Source organism: Centruroides vittatus, unplaced genomic scaffold (assembly GCF_030686945.1).
Source record: "Centruroides vittatus isolate TY-2023 unplaced genomic scaffold, ASM3068694v2 contig_5, whole genome shotgun sequence".
Taxonomy (NCBI): domain Eukaryota; kingdom Metazoa; phylum Arthropoda; class Arachnida; order Scorpiones; family Buthidae; genus Centruroides; species Centruroides vittatus.
Window position 1 is genome coordinate 2,586,109 of NW_027122286.1, and position 18,973 is coordinate 2,605,081.

General features: G+C 29.3%; 1 protein-coding gene across 1 annotated transcript in view; it reads right to left on the reverse strand.

The window, feature by feature from the left end:
* Positions 1 to 1,219: 1,219 nt before the first annotated feature.
* LOC136978237 (LIM domain transcription factor LMO4-like) overlaps positions 1,220 to 18,973 on the reverse strand; it is a 78,073-nt gene continuing 60,319 nt past the window's right edge. The window contains exon 3 of the mRNA XM_067273907.1: positions 1,220 to 1,921. Within this exon, the coding sequence (XP_067130008.1) occupies positions 1,651 to 1,921 (271 nt within the window). The 3' untranslated portion in view covers positions 1,220 to 1,650. The remainder of the gene's footprint in view (positions 1,922 to 18,973) is intronic.

Genomic DNA, 18,973 nt, shown 5'->3' on the forward strand with positions numbered 1-18,973 from the left:
TGAATAATTTAAAGTATATAAAAATATAATCTGTTTGCTTTAAATTTATTTATAAACAAAAAGTAAATATACAAATCATAATTAGTATTCCTATTCTTTTGTAAGCAATGTTTTCACAAATTAATCAAGAGTCAACAAAGATTTGTATTAGAAGACGCGAAAATGACACCCGAAGGCTTTCGACCATTTTTTTTCATCTTTCTTTTTTTTCACTTTGAAAAATTTACTTAGAAGAAAGTTGAATTCATTTTCTTTTAAATTATGGATGTAGGCCTTTGTTTCAGTTTGTAAACATTGTTTTTATTCCATTCTTATCACTTACTATGCAAATTTGTATTCATTAAAATAAAGTAAAGAAATTAATGTTTTTGCCAATTAATTTTTTGAATTTATCTTCCTTTTTTTCTCTTCTTATTCGAGTTTTATATAATTTTCTGATTTAATCATCCCTTGATTTAAATGTATATCTTACAAATCTTATGTTATTCAACCGACGAATTAATTAATCTTATTATAAAGGGTGATTATGAAGTCCTAGTCCAATTTAAAACTTTAATAACTATGGATATATATATGATAGAAATATACTGTAAATGGCATATAAAAGCTTAATTCATAAAGATTTTTTTTCTTAATTTATTCTCATATTCTTTAATCATCAGAAATAGTTAACAATGGAAGAAATGATTTACTCGCAAAATTGAAAACTAGCAGTTATTAAATGTAGTAAAACTAAAAAATTCTAAGCTTTTATATGCTGTTTATAATGTGATTTATCATTTGAACATCAAAACTGATAAAATTTGCATAAGTGCCCAAATACCCTATATTGAGAATGGATTTTTGAATTTCTCTAGCAACAAAATTTAAATAAAATTTTATAAATTTGAAAAATGTCGTTTCATTATTGTTAAGTTGAGAAATTGCGAATAGTTATTAATTAAAATCAATGCCAAGTAATATTCATCCAGCAGAAAGTCGTTCCTTGTTTAGAGGTAAAAATATTAGTTTGATTTTATTTAATTGTGTTAACGCGTGAAAGATTATTACATGGATAACTCCAAAAATTCAAACGTCTAAATAAGTATTAAATAAAACCAACTTCTCGCACAATCCCTGATATAAAAAAAAGGTTTTTAGCGTGTTGATTTAAGTATTAAATATTTTATTTTAATCGAAAAAAATGAGTAAATTAAAATTAAAAATAATAATTCACAAGTCCGAATTCAACAGATCTTTATTATCTCGATATGAATCCATATTGTTAAAATTGATCAAGTTTAGCTCAATATTTTTGAGCTGAAAGAATTCATTTTGAGGGAGTCAATCAAAAAAATTGGTTTTTCGTTCATATTTATATACTGTTTAACCTCAATTATTGAGGGGGAAAAATGCAATCTTTCTGTTTTTAATAGAGAAGTGCACACTTCTTACACCTCGTTACATATAACTCGATCCATCAAAAAAGTTTTTTTTTATTGTATATTGTTTTAAATCCGATTCATGGTGAGCAAGTGAGCAGATGGGGGTTGAGGAAATGGGACAAAAGATGATTTAAACCAACCCGAAAAAATTGTTTATAGTTTTTATTTGTTTGTTTTTGGGAGGTTTTTTCTCTCTCTTTTAAGGGTTCGACTCTATACAGGTTGGTCACACTTTTATGGCAGAACCAACACGAACTTTGCTGTTCTTCCTCACTCCTGCTGGACTGGTTGTGCCTTTAAGCATTTTCAGGCAGTCCTGTTCGCATAATACTGAACCGTTAACTAAATTATAACGATCACCTGGCACCAGTTGATTGTGACACTTGACGCAGGCAAAACATTTTAGATGGTAAACGTTGTTCTGAGCTCTCATGACGAATTCGCTGGCAGGGATCATCTGGCCACATGCGCTACATGCTCCCGTATTTCCGAACAACCTAGAAAGAGACGGATACAAAATTTAATATAAATCACAATTGCAACGTTGCAGCGAACGATAAAAACGCGCAGAACATAAATTTCGTAACGTTAAAATGTATTATACCTTATTATATATCTTCCATTAAAACGAAAATGTGCGCGACAGCAAAAGGTAATTCTCTTAACTCACAATAATGAAGATTAATTTTAAAACTTCATTAATTATAAATTTCCTACAGAGAGTCGATATCAAAAGATCCGTCTACGGATGTGACGTCACTAATTACAGAGAATAAGCGATAATGGCGGTTCATCATCCCAACTCATTAACATGGCGAAAAATTGTTATTATTCGGATGAAGCGAAGATAATTAATTTTGAATTTTTTTTCACTTCAAAATTTTAATTAATACTTTTAGTTTTATATTAAAAGAAAATATTATTTTATTTGTTGGCGGAGATATTAAAAAAAGAGAGAAAAAAGTACTATACCAATCATCGAAGTGATTCAAAAACAGAAACAAATTAAGATGGAGGTAAAAAAAAGTATATATACATATAAAGTGATTATCTAACAATTTATAAAATATGTATGCCGGAAAAAATGGTAAAAGTCCATATGCACTTTAGGCAAAGAAGCTTTAGGGATGAGTGAGGTTCGACTTATAAATCGACTTAACTGTTGCATTTGGGCAAAAGACATTGGAGAAATCAACATGGCGGATGGGAAGTTATCTGAAAATTGAATTTTGGATCCGAAGAAAGAAATAACAATGTTACATCAGAAAAAGTTTTGTTGGACTTGTGGTTAAGTTAAGCATTCTCCTGGTCTTTCGTGGAAAAAGGTTATCTGCTTCTGAGGTCAAATGATATTATTTTGGTACTATCTAAGCAGCCCATTTTTTCTATTTTTTTCAAGCAATAATTTTCAAATCTTTAGACTCTTTTCAATAGAATAAAAATCTAGTACCTATTTTAAAATTTTTAAAAATATATTCAAAGCTACTTTTTAAAATACAATATAAGTTATTTCTGATTTCGAATGATTTATTATTATTTGTATTTTTCAACTTCTGCAACATTAACAAAATTAAAGAGAATATTTGTTAAATTCAAACGAAGGCACATACTTAAGAGGTAATAGAACATAAAATTAGGAATTTAATTTTAAAATTATAAATTTTAAAAATTACAATTTTAAATTCAAAAAATTGAGATTTTTTTAAATATTGTGAATAGATTGAGTGTGAAATTCTTTGTGGTTTATCTAACCTAACTCTTCAAGAAACATTAATAAGAATAGCGTACAAATTTAGAAATATTGAATATTCTGAATATTACCAAATAAGAACGAGCTGTAATATTTAATTAATGAATATGCAGATATAAGTTAATATTCATCATCATCCAACAATTAACGCATTCAAAAAGAATTTTTACGTATAATACTATGAAGTAATTTGAATATGTAATATTGTGGCGCAGAAAATAATTATTGCAAATATAATTTAATCACACTAAAACAATGATCCAATTATAAACTCAGTTAACCCGAAATAATTCGGATAATTTTAGTGATTAAGTTTTAATTGATTAAACCATTTTTGGCACAATGCAATTTATTAAATAATTTACGGAAATACCAATTTAAATTTCAGTTAGTGGCTCTAAAATCTCATTTCCCCTCTTAAAATTTAATTTCAGTTTAACAATTTACAATTGTTGCAAACAAATTGTAATTTCGAATGAGAATTGATCCAAAATTGACCTATCCATAAATCCCCATATATTGCTACTTAATTAAAATTTTTGGTACGAAATTCATCTATGGATCTCTTTGCATCCGGCTCATTTCTTCCATCTCCATTACAAAGAAGGCGGATGAATAACAAACACGAACTACATAAAGAACAACTTAATCAAGTAAGAACAACACGGCATGCTGAAAAACAACGAAAAACTTTAAAAAATCTAGTTAGTTCCAACAAAATGCTTCAAGCCAATTTCTAATTTGCAGGAAATCCAAGGAGTTACAAGAATTTTTTTCCGCCCTTCCTTCTCCTTCGTGTCGTACGACTTAAGTTTTTGGATATCAAACGCCCGAAGCTTAACACACCCGACTCGCTAACGAACCCGATATTTTGCAATGGCATAAAACTATCCCCATCAAAAAGATGCTAAAATGCGCGCTATGAATAGGGACGTTTTCTCGCCCCCCACATTTTCGTATCCCCAAACTCCCCCTTTTCACTAGAGCGTTTCGACTTAAATTAATATTTGGCACCTTGTCCCGCATTTGCAATTTCCCGCTAATTACTCTGCACCGACGATGCATTATTATTTGCTTTCAATTTGTCGCACTCCGCTTCTCAAAAGCCGCTTCACTCTAGGTGCGCACGATGGCGAATACTTCCGCCGCCTTTAATCATCTCCACCCCCCTTCCGCCTGCCGCACCCCCGCCCGCTTAAGTCTAGCGTTGCCGGGTGACGCTCTGTTTAATTTCGAAAGGGTCCGAGATGATTGAGAGCCAGGCTATTGTAGCCGGCAATAAACGAACGGGCTACCCCCCTCTCTCTCTCTACTTCATTTCGAGCCGATCGCAGCGCTCTGGGCGGCCGGCTCCGGCACTAAAGTGAACGTTTTGCGATTTTTCTCCCCTCCCACACCCTCCCCAACTCCCTCCTCCCCGCGTATTGTGGATAGTATTCTTATTAAACTTGTCTTTAAATGATACCGTTTTCATACTCACGTCATTGCCTACAATAATAACCAATAGGATAAGTGATTACGTGATTATGACATTCTTGTTTGATTGGATGTCAAAGGCGATAAGGTGGAATGAAAGGCGTACACGCGATATTTCATTAAAGCAGCGTCGAGCCAAGTATGAAGTAATGGGCTTTACCGTTGGAAATTGGTTATTCGGATGAATATTTTAAAAATCGCCGTTTTTACTTTCCATAACTTTCACCCTTTTCCTTCAATTTTTTCCTTCTTTCCAACCCTCCCTCCATATTTGCGACGTCCGATAGCAACTCAAATCAGAATGATTAAGTGCTCGACGTTTGTGCAATAAGCAAAAGTAAACGTATGGCTATATTCGAAAATCATAAAGACGATTTCACGCACTGCCGGATTTTTATTATTACTATATGAATAAGTAATAAAAGTAGTTTCCCAACTTAAAAACGAGAATGAGAAACACATGACAAATTAATTTGAACGATTTAAATCTTGAAAATTAAAAAAAAAAAAATTCTACATATATATACGTTCAAAACTGATAAAAATCCGAGCTGCTCGTTCAGCCATAAACTGCAGATTTTATTTTTATTTATTTATTTAAAATGGAAATTTATTATTGAAAAAAAGGTAATCGTGCCAAAGGTATGATTTACTCTGCAATGATTCTCAGCCGGTGTGCCACGAACGTCTCATAGGAGCGCCACAAAATTTCAAAAAGTTATTTTAAAATGATAGTTTTTTCTCTGCTTTAATACTATATATATATATTAATATAAAACGTCACGACCTTTAACATCATGTTTCGTTTAAACATATAAGAGAATATTTTGATGCGCCCCAATAACTGTATGCCACTAGCCCCAAAAAGTTAAGAATCACTAGTTTAATAGAATCTATGTTACTAAAAAGTCTTGCGTGATTCAAACACTTAAAGTGCCTTTGTATCCAACAAAGACACTTCAAAGGCTCGTTAGTTACAATTAATTAAGGTTTTATATACTTTACATATGCATATTTGCAATGATAAATTATTAAGCAATGAAAATTAAATATATATATATGTTCAAAATTAAATAGTTCAATAAAACTTTAACAGTTATTTTCCAAGTCACGAATTTTAAACAGGAAACGAACCAATCAAGAACAATTTCCTGCCCGTAACGAACCAATCACGGTTTAATTTTAAGTTTGAATCGTTTGTCAAACAAATTCCAGTAAGAGAGAACGGGAGAAAGGGAGAGAAAAGTTTTATTATTTGGAATCGTTTGGCAAGCCATAAATTTTAATAAGCTGGCGAATCAATGGCAAATAATTAAATTAATGACGTAATAATTTAGACAGTAATTTTGCCATCCCAATTTAAATTATGATTAACGATTGAACTAAATTAGCTGAAAGTAAAAGAAATTTAAAAAAAAAGAAAAAAAATGGAAGCAAAATGTGAAAAGAGTTGGGGAAGACACCCGTGACATCGCCGTTCACGAAGCAGAAATAAGCCACCCGTATGAGACAAGTAAACAGAAAGGTAATGGATACAGAAGTCCCGTTTTAGTCCCTTTTTTCCTCTCGCCTTCCTTTTTTCATTTTTATATATATTTTTTTATTTTTTAGAGTGGAGAAGAGAGGATGTCTCCGAAAAGCAAACACTCCTAACAGCCATCTGAGCTTTTTACCCTCTTTGCCGATTTGCGTGACCGCATTTTCGATCACACGTGATAGAAATCAACTGAGATTTTTCTATGTCCAGTTCTCGACCTCTATCCGCAAGCTATTTTCTAGGTCGAAACCAAAACCACAAACCTACCATTGATATCACTAAGTTCCATTAACGACATCGAACCTTAAACGCCGGGCATACTCGAAGCTCATTGGATCATTTCAATTTCCAAATTTTCCGTTTCGTTACGTTAAATAACGGTTATTTAAGAAAAACGAATCAAAAAATTAAATGACGGGTTATACTCGAAGCTGGTTGGCTGGTTTGAAATTTAAATAAAAAATTTCAAATTAGCCAATCGGCTTTGTTTATAAAATTTTAATTATTAACGGAAAATTTATCTAAAAACGTATTATCGTTCATTTTCCCATTTTTATAAACGAATTAAAATTTTTAAGGAGCGGAAATTTAAAAAAAGATAATTATATAAGTTAATACTGTCATTTACTCGATGATAGCATCGTTAGACACGAGCCATTTTTTTTAAAATAGGGTATTCAGGAGTGTGAAGGGTATAAAATGATAATGAGTAAATTTTCCTAAGTACTATAATAACAATGATTCTTAATTATCTTCCATAATAACTTATCGCATGAATATTAATTAGTATGGAGTAGATTTTAGGCAGAATATTGAGAAATATTCTACAGGGATAAAGGTAAAATTCAAATGACAAGTCTCATATTAGGAGTAGCTCCTAATCGCTCCTGCGACAGGAGCGTAATTAATCAGAAAGAGAGATGATAAATGGTGAAGCGCTAATCAAGACCTTTCGATTAAGAGGAAGCGATTGATTTCGAAGGCGACAAAAATAATTAAATTAAGAGAGAATATTCCTAAAGAAGCAGGCAGTGGAATCTTTAACGCTTTAATTCCCAGTAGATAATATTTGTTTGGAAATGGGCGGTTTATTTTCTACACTTTTTAATTACTTGGAAATCATCAGTTTAATATTATGCTAACGAAAAGGTGGACTTTAAATTGAAACTTATCAGCACTGCACAAGGCTTCTTCTCCTCCGAAACTTGTTAAGAAAGAGAGAGAGGAGATTGGTGGGAGGCTATAATTTGAAAATACTTCAATTTATATTCCCCCCTGTCACTACTAATCCTGGCATTAATCTCTTCTCAAATATGATAAATAAATCAAACTATCAATTCTCATTAAGAACTAAAACTTATCTTTAAAGTAATACTTGTTTATACTCCTCCGGCAGAGTATAACCAAAGTTTTTAACACGTGCGAAGAAAAATTGATTAATTTTTTTCAAAAAAATTCAAAAAAAAAACATAGCAACCAATCATAAGCCTCTAAAAGACATTTAATCAATTATTTCGGGACAAATTGTAAACAACGGACAAGAAACCAGTGAGTAATGACGTTTATAGAGGAATGCATGCGAGACATTTTGTGAAGTTGCATGTCTCACAATGGTGGTCGTTTCTAAATACAATAAAAGCATTAAGCAAACGACCTCATACTGGACGCATGTGTTTGTCAGATGACACCCGAAACGAGAAGGAAAAAAAGAAAAAAAGATCGAAAAAGCCATTAAGAAGAGAGGGGAGAATTGTTCAAATACAAACCTTCCTTGTGTCTTGTTAATGGAGTTTTTAATTCGTCTCTGTCGGTACAACATGCACAGAAAACAAAGAGGAATTCCTCTATTTGAGACGAATTCAGGCACGTTAAACTTATAAAGTTTTTCCTATTTAAAAATATATTTATTGTTTATACTAAATATTCAAAGTAGCGATGGATTTGATTTATACATAAACCAAACAAGTTACATCTTAGGGCCTTAAGATTCAAGGCTAAAGTTTAGGGCCTCGTGCTTTTAAATTTATCACTATGTGATACAGGGGGAAAAAATGGACTCTTATATGTTATAGCTTAAAGCCACAATAAGTTTAAATGACTCGAAGATACTATTAAAATTAATATGCTTCCAAATAATTCATTTAAAACATATTTAATATTCTAAAAAATAAATTTTAAAATGTTTAAATATATATATTTAAAATGACGTTTAATTAAATCATTTTTTATAAATTATTTATCCCCTTAATTTATTAATAGTAACATCAAAATGCTCGCTACTTAAGGAATTCTATAGGGCTCTATATATTCAGTTAAAATTTATTTATGAGTATTAAAAATAATTACCTTAAACAAATTAATGTTAAATTAATTTTAAAATTAGTTTTTATGCTAATTACTTTATTAATAAATTTCTAAATTATTCTTAGTTAAACCAATCGCCATTTAATTACCACTCACTTTATAAATATATATAAATTTATTTAAAACATTTTAAAATTCATTAATTTAAAAAAAAGTATAAAAGTTGTTTACAATGCATTAATAACAAATGTTATATTTAAATATTAAAGAAAGTTTGTAATTATTTAATATTCAAGACTCAAAATAATTAATTTTTAATAGTGTATAATTTGCATATGACCTAAATTTTAAAATTTCATATTATTGAAGTTTCGAATATATACATTTTTAAATATATATAGACCTGTATGTATTATTAAATATTGAATTAGGTTTGTATACGAAGTAGAAATTTGTAATTCTTTTAAAATCAATTAATATTATTATTTTATAACAACATAATACATATTCCTTACTAAATATATAAGTAATTTATTTACAAATGTGTACTTTTTTTATAAAGTACAATTGGTAATTATATATTCTGAAGAAAGTTGAATCAAAGAGTATAATTTGCAATAGGACATATTTTTGGAAAAATTTAGAGCAAAACAGCAAGATTTATGAGTGAATGTTTTGGAGCAAATTGGAACAAAGAATACAAGTTGTGTACGAGTACATATTTGAGAACGAATCAGATCCAAGAACAGTTTACAAGAGTACAGATTTGGGGCAAACTGGAGCAAAGAACACAATTTAAACGAATGTGCATTTCTGGAGAAAACTGAAGACACGAAAGCAATTTACATGTAGTATATATTTTAAAGCTGATTAGAATACAATTTGCATGAATGTACGCTTGGAGAAATTGAAGAGAATACTAAACTTATACGAGTACATACTTTGAAGCAGATTGGTCAAGAACATAGTACACACTTTTTGGAGCAAATTGGACTCGAGAGAACAATTTGAGTGTACTGTACATTTTGAAGTACAGAATACAACTGATTAGTGAGTTTTACTCTTTATTTGGAAGAAACTGGAATAAAAAAAGCACAAATCAAAAAAGAAAAATATACATATTTTAGAATTTTCTGTGCGCAACATGTAATGACAACGGCATTAATTATTACATTAATTATAGAAACAAGTGTTCAACGGTCCTTGAACACGAAGAATTCCTTTGTTGTATAGTAAAGTTATGTTTAGACGGGTCGAACGAGTCAACATTGTATACAATCGTGATGAGAGGCAATCCAATTATCCAACTGCTGTCATCAGCTTAGCAATTAGCTAGGCCCTGATTTCCCTTATATTGATTCGTTTTCTCTCCCGTAAGGATGTAGTTGATTGCAGAAGAGTTTCGATCGTTCAACACGACTCACTCACTCTCTCTCTCTTTGGAAACTAAGAGAACTTTTCTCTAATGTTCGTACACAACAAAGAAATAATTGAGAAACTTTAAAAATAGAAAAAGTTATTCCAAAAAAAAACTTTTTAAAAAGTATTTTCGTGAAATGTTCTCATTCCTTTCATTTTTTTCCTCTTTGCATTCTCTCTCTCTCTCTCTTCTATCATCCTCTGATGATTAATCTGCAAGTGTGGATGATGTATGTTGGAATTTGTAAAGTGACGGGCAGTTTGACTCAGTTATAGAACTCGAGATTCTTGAACACGAATGTTTAAGTTTGTCCAAATGGATGTGGAGAAGAGCAAGAAGAAAATGTTTACGTAATTTTATAAATTACGTCAAAAACTCGAAAAATTCACGAAATATTCTTAAAAGTTAACTAATATGTAACTCAAATTCACGTAAATTATGTATAAATTTTACAGTTTTATGCGTAATTTGAGGGTTTAATACTTTTTGCTGAATTTTTTAATAAAATAGAAATATAAAGTTAATAATTAGAATAATGTTTTATATTCTTTAAAACTTAAAAAAATATTTAGATAAATAAATAAAACTAAATTAAAACTTTTATATTTCTGATATCGATGGATCTTATTCTTAAATGTCATGAACATATTCTTATTCGAATTCAATGAAATTTATTCGTATTCATATCAGAATTTTCCTGTATGTATTGAATTATAACACGTTCATTTATACTTGAAAATAAAATCTCTCCATATTGAATTGATTATTATTAAATTCATAATTAAAGACATCTGTTGAACATCAAAACTCGTATACAGAAGCAGAATACAATTGAACATTCAGTAACTCTCTGCTCATGCTCATACTTTAAATAATATTTCAATAAGAAAGTTGTTATTAATTCGATATTTTTCTATTGTTGAACATAATGATTCTTATACACGTTTATTAGAAACTGAACACTATTGAACACAAAAAATTATGCGTATATTTCTCGCTACCGAATCGAAAATTTATTGAAATTATGATGTAAAACAAACGTATTGATACAAAAAGATGTTCAAGATGTTCAATTGTTGAGCGTAACCACTCGTGTACTCGTACATTAAGTGCCACTAAACACAAACGTTTCCTAATATGTGATAAGGTTATTAAAATTATGATCTAAAATAAATGTTTCTATTGTTAAACATTTAACAATTACGTAAACAAGCACGCGAGTACTCGTATAACCGAATTTAAAATAAACTTAAATTATTTAAAACAACATACTGAATGCATTTTTATTGTCGAACAGCAATATTCTTATATCAACTTTGAATGCCATTGAACACAGACAGACCGACAAACACACATACTATATATATATATATATATATATAAAGATATAGATGGATGAAAGCTTTATTGTCTATTATTAAGAAAGCTGAAAAGAACAAATGAAATGAAAGAGAGAAAGCTGTAATAGTCTGTTGGCAATAAAGTAGAAGGGTCCACCATCTGTTGTCCAACCACAATCTCTCTTTCCTTCATGGAAGCTTGTATCATAGACACTTCATAAAACGACAGGAGTAAATGTCAGCCTTTTCCCACAATTCCCTGTTTTCCCTCTCCAATATATATGTTAATACACACAACACGCACCTGTCGGCCTTTCTTTTTAAGAAAGTTCAAGTATCAACGCCTTTACTTGTTGATTTACATGAATGAAAGTTTGTATGTTCGACAATAAAATTATCCTTTTCCCCTTAATCCCTACCTTTTTCCGATGGTAATTTCTACCTTAAACTCTCTAATAATAGTAATAATACTCATTGTGACTGCAGTGGCACCCGATAATTCTGCTATAGTAACAAATTTTGTTACTATAGCAGCATCCCTGCGTTACTATAGTAACAAAAATTGTTACTGTAACGGTAATTAAAAAATGCAATTTTAATCTCTGTTTTTTCTAATATTTAAATAAAAATTTAAATTAAAGATGAGCTTTCTCTCTATTTTTTTTCCTTTTAAGTAATCATCTCTAATCAGAAGGTTATTAATAATAATATTAAATTATCTTCATGAAAAAGTAATTATTATTACAGAATTAATGAGAAAATTAATGAAGAAGATGAAAAGATGAGATAAACGAGTCGATTATTACAATTACAAAATAGAGAAGAGAGGAGGAAAATGGAAGATTAGGAGGAAAAAATAAAAATCATCATCATTAGTATTAATTCGGCGTAAAAACTTAAAATCATCATCATCATCGTTTTAAATGTAAAGCTTAATAATAATGTATTAAAAGTGACTGTTTTATTTCTATTATTTTAAACTAATGATTATATAAAAAATAAATAAAAAGAGAATAATTTATTTGATTTGATTTTATATTTTCTATAAAAAGATGATGATTATATATATATATTTCCTTTATTTCATTCCGGATTACAGCATTACAACAACAACAACGCTATTATTTTTATTATCTTCTACATAAAATATAATATAATATATATATATATATATATATATATATTTATTCTTAATATTTCATATTATTTCTCCTACTAAACCTTAATAAAATTTTCTTTTTGAATTTTTCATGATATTTACTCTTTTGCAAATCGTAAAAGAAAGAGAAAATCTAATCAGCGTCGAAGTTAAATTATTAATTTAAATAATTAAATGGGGGAAATCAGTTTTTAAATCGATTAAAGATAAATGTGTAACGAAATTCAGCCTGAAATTATAAAATTAATTTAGAATTTTTTTGTCAGGCCGATCATTAATTCGGAATAACAGCTTAAAAATCATCATCAGAACTTAAAATTCAGCATTTTAAATTATTATTTAATCCAGAATATACAATGATGATGATGATGATAATTCAAAGTAATCAGCTATTTGCTTTAATAGTGATGATAAATAGGATATAAAGTGGAGATAAAGTCACGTAATTACCATATCACAATGGTAAATTAGCATTATCTTTTTAAAAAAAATTAAAACATTTCCCATTATCTTCTCATCATCATTAATTATCGAAGAATCTTCAAATATTCCGATTAAAACTATAATGAAACAACTACATTCTATATAATTAAGATAAACAGCTAACTAATTATGATAATTAACCATATAATCGCTATTTTACTCCACAGAATTAGCCAAAATTGTTGGAGAACCTTAAAATAATTTTAAAAGTTAAGGAATTTAACATTTTATGACATTTAAAACGAAAACCTTAATCACTTTCTTAGCAATTTTTAATTAAAAACGTAATTATCATGATGATGATAAAAGTTTAATACACATTTATATATATATATAAGGGGAGAGGAAACCGTATCCCACCGTTTCTTTAATTTGCATCGAAAACTTTTATGATATCGAGGAGAATGTCGCCATTTTGAAGCAGTGGGTGGCCAGAGATTTTGCTAATTAAGTCTCCCCCTTCGGTGCCCCCTTCTGTCATTTTTTGAAGAAGAGCAGAAAATTAATTAGTGAGATGAAAAGTTTAGGAGTGAAAACTGTGGTCTCTCAATATAGAAGTAATTGCTTGAAGATGGAGATCATCATTCTTTTATTACAAAAGTGGATTCTCTCCTCTCTCATTTTTTTTTGGTTCTTCTCTTTCTTTTTTTTTCTGTTTCCTCTCTCGCTCTCTTTTGAAGAAAACAAGTTTCTTGAAGAACTAATGAAGCTTTGTCTTCTTGTAATTTCTATTTTCTATACTTTTCCGATGGATAATAACTCGATACTTAATCAATCAATACATTCTTTAAATACGTAAATGCTAATTAACGATCGTTAATTTATCGTTAATTAGTTATTAAAATATCCGATTTGTAAGTGAGTAACTATAACTAATCTGAAAATAACTGTTATAAACGATAAAGTTACATATAGTTGACAAGAGGATCAATACACGAACTCGAGAAAGAATCTAAAGTTTAGCACCGTTTTGTAGTGAAAATGTTAAGTATTTTACTACTAATTTATACTTTTATAAGTATAATATACTAAAACTTAATAATATAAAAACAATCGAGTAAGTTTCTTCAAGAATTTCGCGTAAATTTCGAATCATTTTAGTGACGTTACAATCGAACGTCGCAAGAAATAGACGAACAACGAATTAAACCAAGTAAAATTCTGTCATTCTTCCATAATGAAAAACAAAAAATTTGTAAACTTAAAATCATCATCTTCTTTTCTCCTATTTTCCTCCTCATTTCTTCGATGTTAAAATATATATATATATATTTACGAATGCCACTTTAACAGAGAGATTTCTGACGGTCCAAACGTTTAGCATAGTTTTGGAGCTATTTTAAAGTATTTTACTACTAAATTATACTTTTTTAAGTAGAAGAAACTATAATTTAATAACACAAGAACAATTGAGTAGAATTCTACAGGAATTTCGCACGAATTTCGATCCATTTCAGCGACGTATAATAACGCAATAACAGAACAACTTTACGAATTAGGCGAAGTGAAATTCTATCATGGCAAGTAATTTCCATAAGGTAAAACTCACGAAAATTTATAAACTTAAAACCTTCTTCTTCCCTCCCCACTTCTTCGATATTAAAAAAAAGAAGAAAAAATTCACGAATGCCACTTTAACAAAGTGATTTCTGACGGGCAGTGAAGAATAACTTTCAGGGGTAAAGGATAAGAAGAAGAAGAAGAAGAGGAAGAAGAAGAAAAAAAATACAGACTGACACATTAAGTTTTCAGTATTTGTAAATGGATTGATCCACTATACCGTCTGCTCAGGGATCGTCTGCTAAGTGAAATGCTTCGTATGCAAAACAACGTGCTGTCTGTTTCTTGCTGCACAAACATGAATCATGTTGCATTAACGGAATGCGATCGAACGTTAGGACATTCACGACGACAAAAATAACATCTAGGAAATTGATAAGTGAATAAAGTTTAAATCAAAATGATGAAGTTTTTGTTTAGGGAAAATATTTTTATTTTTTTAACTGGAATTGTTTTGTTTACGTAGAGTTTTTAAGAAATTGAATTTTTCTTCAATGAATTCTTGGTTGTAAAGGTTGTTCTTTGAGTTTTTTTTGTTTGTTTTGTTTTACTTATTATATGAAATAGTAGAAAAGATTTCTAGAGTAAGATAAGTTCGGTAACAATTACAGAAAAAGATAAAATTTCTTCTAAAAAATTAGAATCTTTAGAAATCTAGGATCAAATTAGCGCATCTCTTCGCAAAGAAAACTCGCTTTTAAAGGTAAAAATTGAGAATAAATTATTTATAAATTCAAAAATTAACTAATATACTTTTACAACACATTTAAGAATTTTTTATACAAAAAATGTAGTTTAAAATCGAGAAAAATAAAAAATTTGAGCTTTGTAAGCATAATTCGTAAGCTGAAGAAGAAAACATAAAGAAGGAAAAACTTTATATCGAAAAATGTTTTAAAAATAGTCTTAAATGTAAATTTTAATGATTTTATATAAAAATGCAATAAAAAAACACCAAATATGCATCAACAACAACAACAAAAAAGGTGCTTAAATATACGCGAAGATGGCAATCAAAATGGGAAGATAACGAGAAAAAAAAAACAAGTAAAAAATTAAAATATATTTAAAAATTTGCTAAATAAAGCTATTAAATAATACCACAATTTTCTAAAAATCCTAATTAAAAAGTTGTTTTTTTTCATACTGTAAATTAAATAACATTCCGGTAATATAAAGTTAGCTTTTTTTATGTTCAATTTTACAAATCATATTCTGTACTCTACTTTTTTTTCTAGTGGAAGTTTTTATTTAAAAAAATATTCAACAGAAGAAAAAAATGGTATAAAATATTTTTAAAATATAAGAAATTTTCATATACAAAAGAAACATTTCAAAACAAATTTTTTTTACATTAAAATATATGAACAGTATCCAGAATCATAACTGTTATATTTCAAATACAGATACAAAAAATAATAAAATGGAAATAAAAAAGTTGTAAATAAAATATTTTTAATATAAAATAAAGTTAAAAGATATTATTATTATTATTATTATTATTATATAAATATTAAAAACATCGCTAGTGAAGAACGTGGGTTCGGACCGCATTCATTCGTTAATGATGTTAATTTGAATTCTCAGTTGAACTGAACGTCTATTTATTTAAAATTTGCCTTTTGAATGCCATTTTGTTACTGTAGAACGAGAGTTCAGCCCTTATTCATTTAAACATTTTCGATTTTACTCTTTCAAAGGTTGAAAATTGACTCAAAGTGTAAATTTTAATGGATCAACTTTCAATGAAAGGAGGAAATCTAAATTAAAATGTTTAAATAGATGAGGACCGAACCGATGTTATCGGTAGAAGGATATCACTCAAAGTTATTTTAAATAAATGCTACTTTTAATTAAAAATATGGGTTCAGACCCCACACGTTTAAACATTTTACTTTGAAATTTTCTTCTTCGACTGAATAATTTATTTAAAATTTATACTTTATTATTGCTAGTTTATTTAAAAAAAAATTATAATTAAAAATGTTTTCGATTATATACATTCTTTTTTTTACAGGAACTGTTCATAAAAATTTAAAATGTGAAAATATATATTTTTAAAGACTAAAACGTTCATAAATGCAGGATAAATCAAACAAAATTGATTAATTTAACGTTAACATAAGACTAAATAATTTTTCCCGATATATAAATATGAAGGATTATTACTGAAAGGTCGCGAGTTCAAACCCAAACGAGCATTGATAATGAAATTCGTAGATTAGGATCATGAGACAGCTAGCGGAGGTTCGTGAACTTCAGTGATAACTAAGCGCTGCCGTTTTACGAGTTTAGAGAAAGAACGTCGCTACTGAAGGTCTAAATCATTCGAACAAACAATAGTACTGAAAAGATTCATGGATTCGGACACAAGTATAAAAGCATTGCTATTGAAGAATGGAAATTCGAAATACTTAAAAATTGCAGTACTAATCACTGTCACAGGAATAAGGCAATGCAACACCTGGGTCATCTGCCAAGGAGGATTCTTCACGAGAGGACTTTCTATGGGAAAGCGCTCCTATTTAGGTGTTAGATGTGTAAAGAAAACTTAATTTCCGTGCCAGTCCGCAAACCCGCGATAGTGCTCAGTAGTTTTATCCATTCGATCACTGGTGGACCCACTGTCACCGAACTTGAAGAGTTCGACCACGAATAGAAACATTGCTATTGCAGATTATAGTGTGGAATCTACGCAAGTAAATATTATCAGTTTGCAGGTTAGAACACAAACAAAAACATTTCTACTAAAGATCGTAGGTTCAACCCAGAACTCGCCCATGAAATGTCAACAACATTGCAGTAAGCATTGCCACTGAAGATGGTAGTTCGTGGATTCAAACTCACCATCTTCACGAACATTTCTTTCCAAAGATTCATCGAGTTCGAATAATGATAATAATAACAATGCTATAGACAAGGGACAAGACTAGGTTCGGATCCCAACGAATAAACATTGAATGTAGACTGAGTTTATAAACTAAGCTTTAAACTAATTTATTAAAATACATTTTAAAAAGTCAATTTAAAAGATGTTTATTAAACAATTAAAAGAAAAAATAAGAAAGTTGATAAAATACTAAAATTATTTACCGTTGGATAAAGTAGTTTCATTGTTAATAAAATATGATAATTTAGGAAGAGAAAGCATAGAATTAAGTCTTATATATGAGATCAATAATGCCATAACATTACAGATATTGATTAAAGTAATTAATGAGACCTTATATGCTTAAGTGTACAAAATGGTTCAAAGTAATTAAAATCTTCTAATAGTTTCTCTACCAAATGGTTCCTAACTATTAATTAAAGAAATTAATGAACCTGAAACACTAAATCGATTAATTAAGATCTATTTTCGGAGATAATGAGACTTTCTAATAATTTCATTGCCTTTAAGACCTTTAAGAGAGAGATTCTTTTGATAAAATAATTATTTAGTAAAATATATTAAGGAATGATTATCATCACTAAATTCTTTCAAGAATTAACTCTTCAATATGTTAATATCTTACACGAGGAGTTAAAATTCAACGCCTTTATCGCATAGTTTTATATTTTAACGCTCTTTTCATATAAAAATTGACAGTTTTAATGATTGAAATTGTGCGAAAATATAGAAAGTACTTCTACCCCTGAGACTCTCAAATGTTTTTAGTCGAGGAATCCCAAAAGACCCTGAAATAGACACCATTTCGGGAGTCGCGATCTACTAGTTGAGAAACTTATTCATAATAACAACACTTTGATCGCATTTAAAATCCTAAGTGTGCGAGTTATCGGAATATCTTATATGGAGATTGCTCACAACATATAATATAGCATTTTCCATAAATAAATTAACTGAAAAATAGTAAGAACATCGAATAAAAATATGTACTGTACAAATATCAAAATTCAACTTCCAAATGCTTAATAGACGAGAGATTTCTAATTAATAGCTTAAAATTATTAGCTACATATAAAAAATAAGGTATAAATTATTTAAAATTAAACACAATAATGCTGAATCATAAAAATATTTTAAAAATTAAACCAATTACCGATTAAACGTACGCAGGCATTACATAAACAGATTAATTTAAGAGCAATGTAAACAAAATACCTAGCGATTGTTATTATGAAACAAATTATCAGAAATTAATATCATTGCTACGAAAGGAAGAAGAGAAAAGTGCGAAAAAAGAGAGAAAAACCGAAATTGGAGGTGAAACATCAAAGAGACAGAAGATCGCAAGAGGAATTCATTCAGTGTGTTTGTTCGAATTTCTGGGCCGTCACTCACTTCAGCAGCAGCAATAACCTCCCACCACTAGTCTGGTGGGCCTGTTTACAGCTGCTACCAGCATTAAGAACGCCAAATAATTGCCTGTCTGCAGCGACCAAGAATTGAAACTTAATATGGTATCTGTCAGCAGTCACAATCCGGCATTCCATAGGACTTGGTGATATGAGGTGTCGGGATTTCTCTTATTACTTTGCCATGAGACACAAACCTGTTCGCTAATGTTATTTAACGT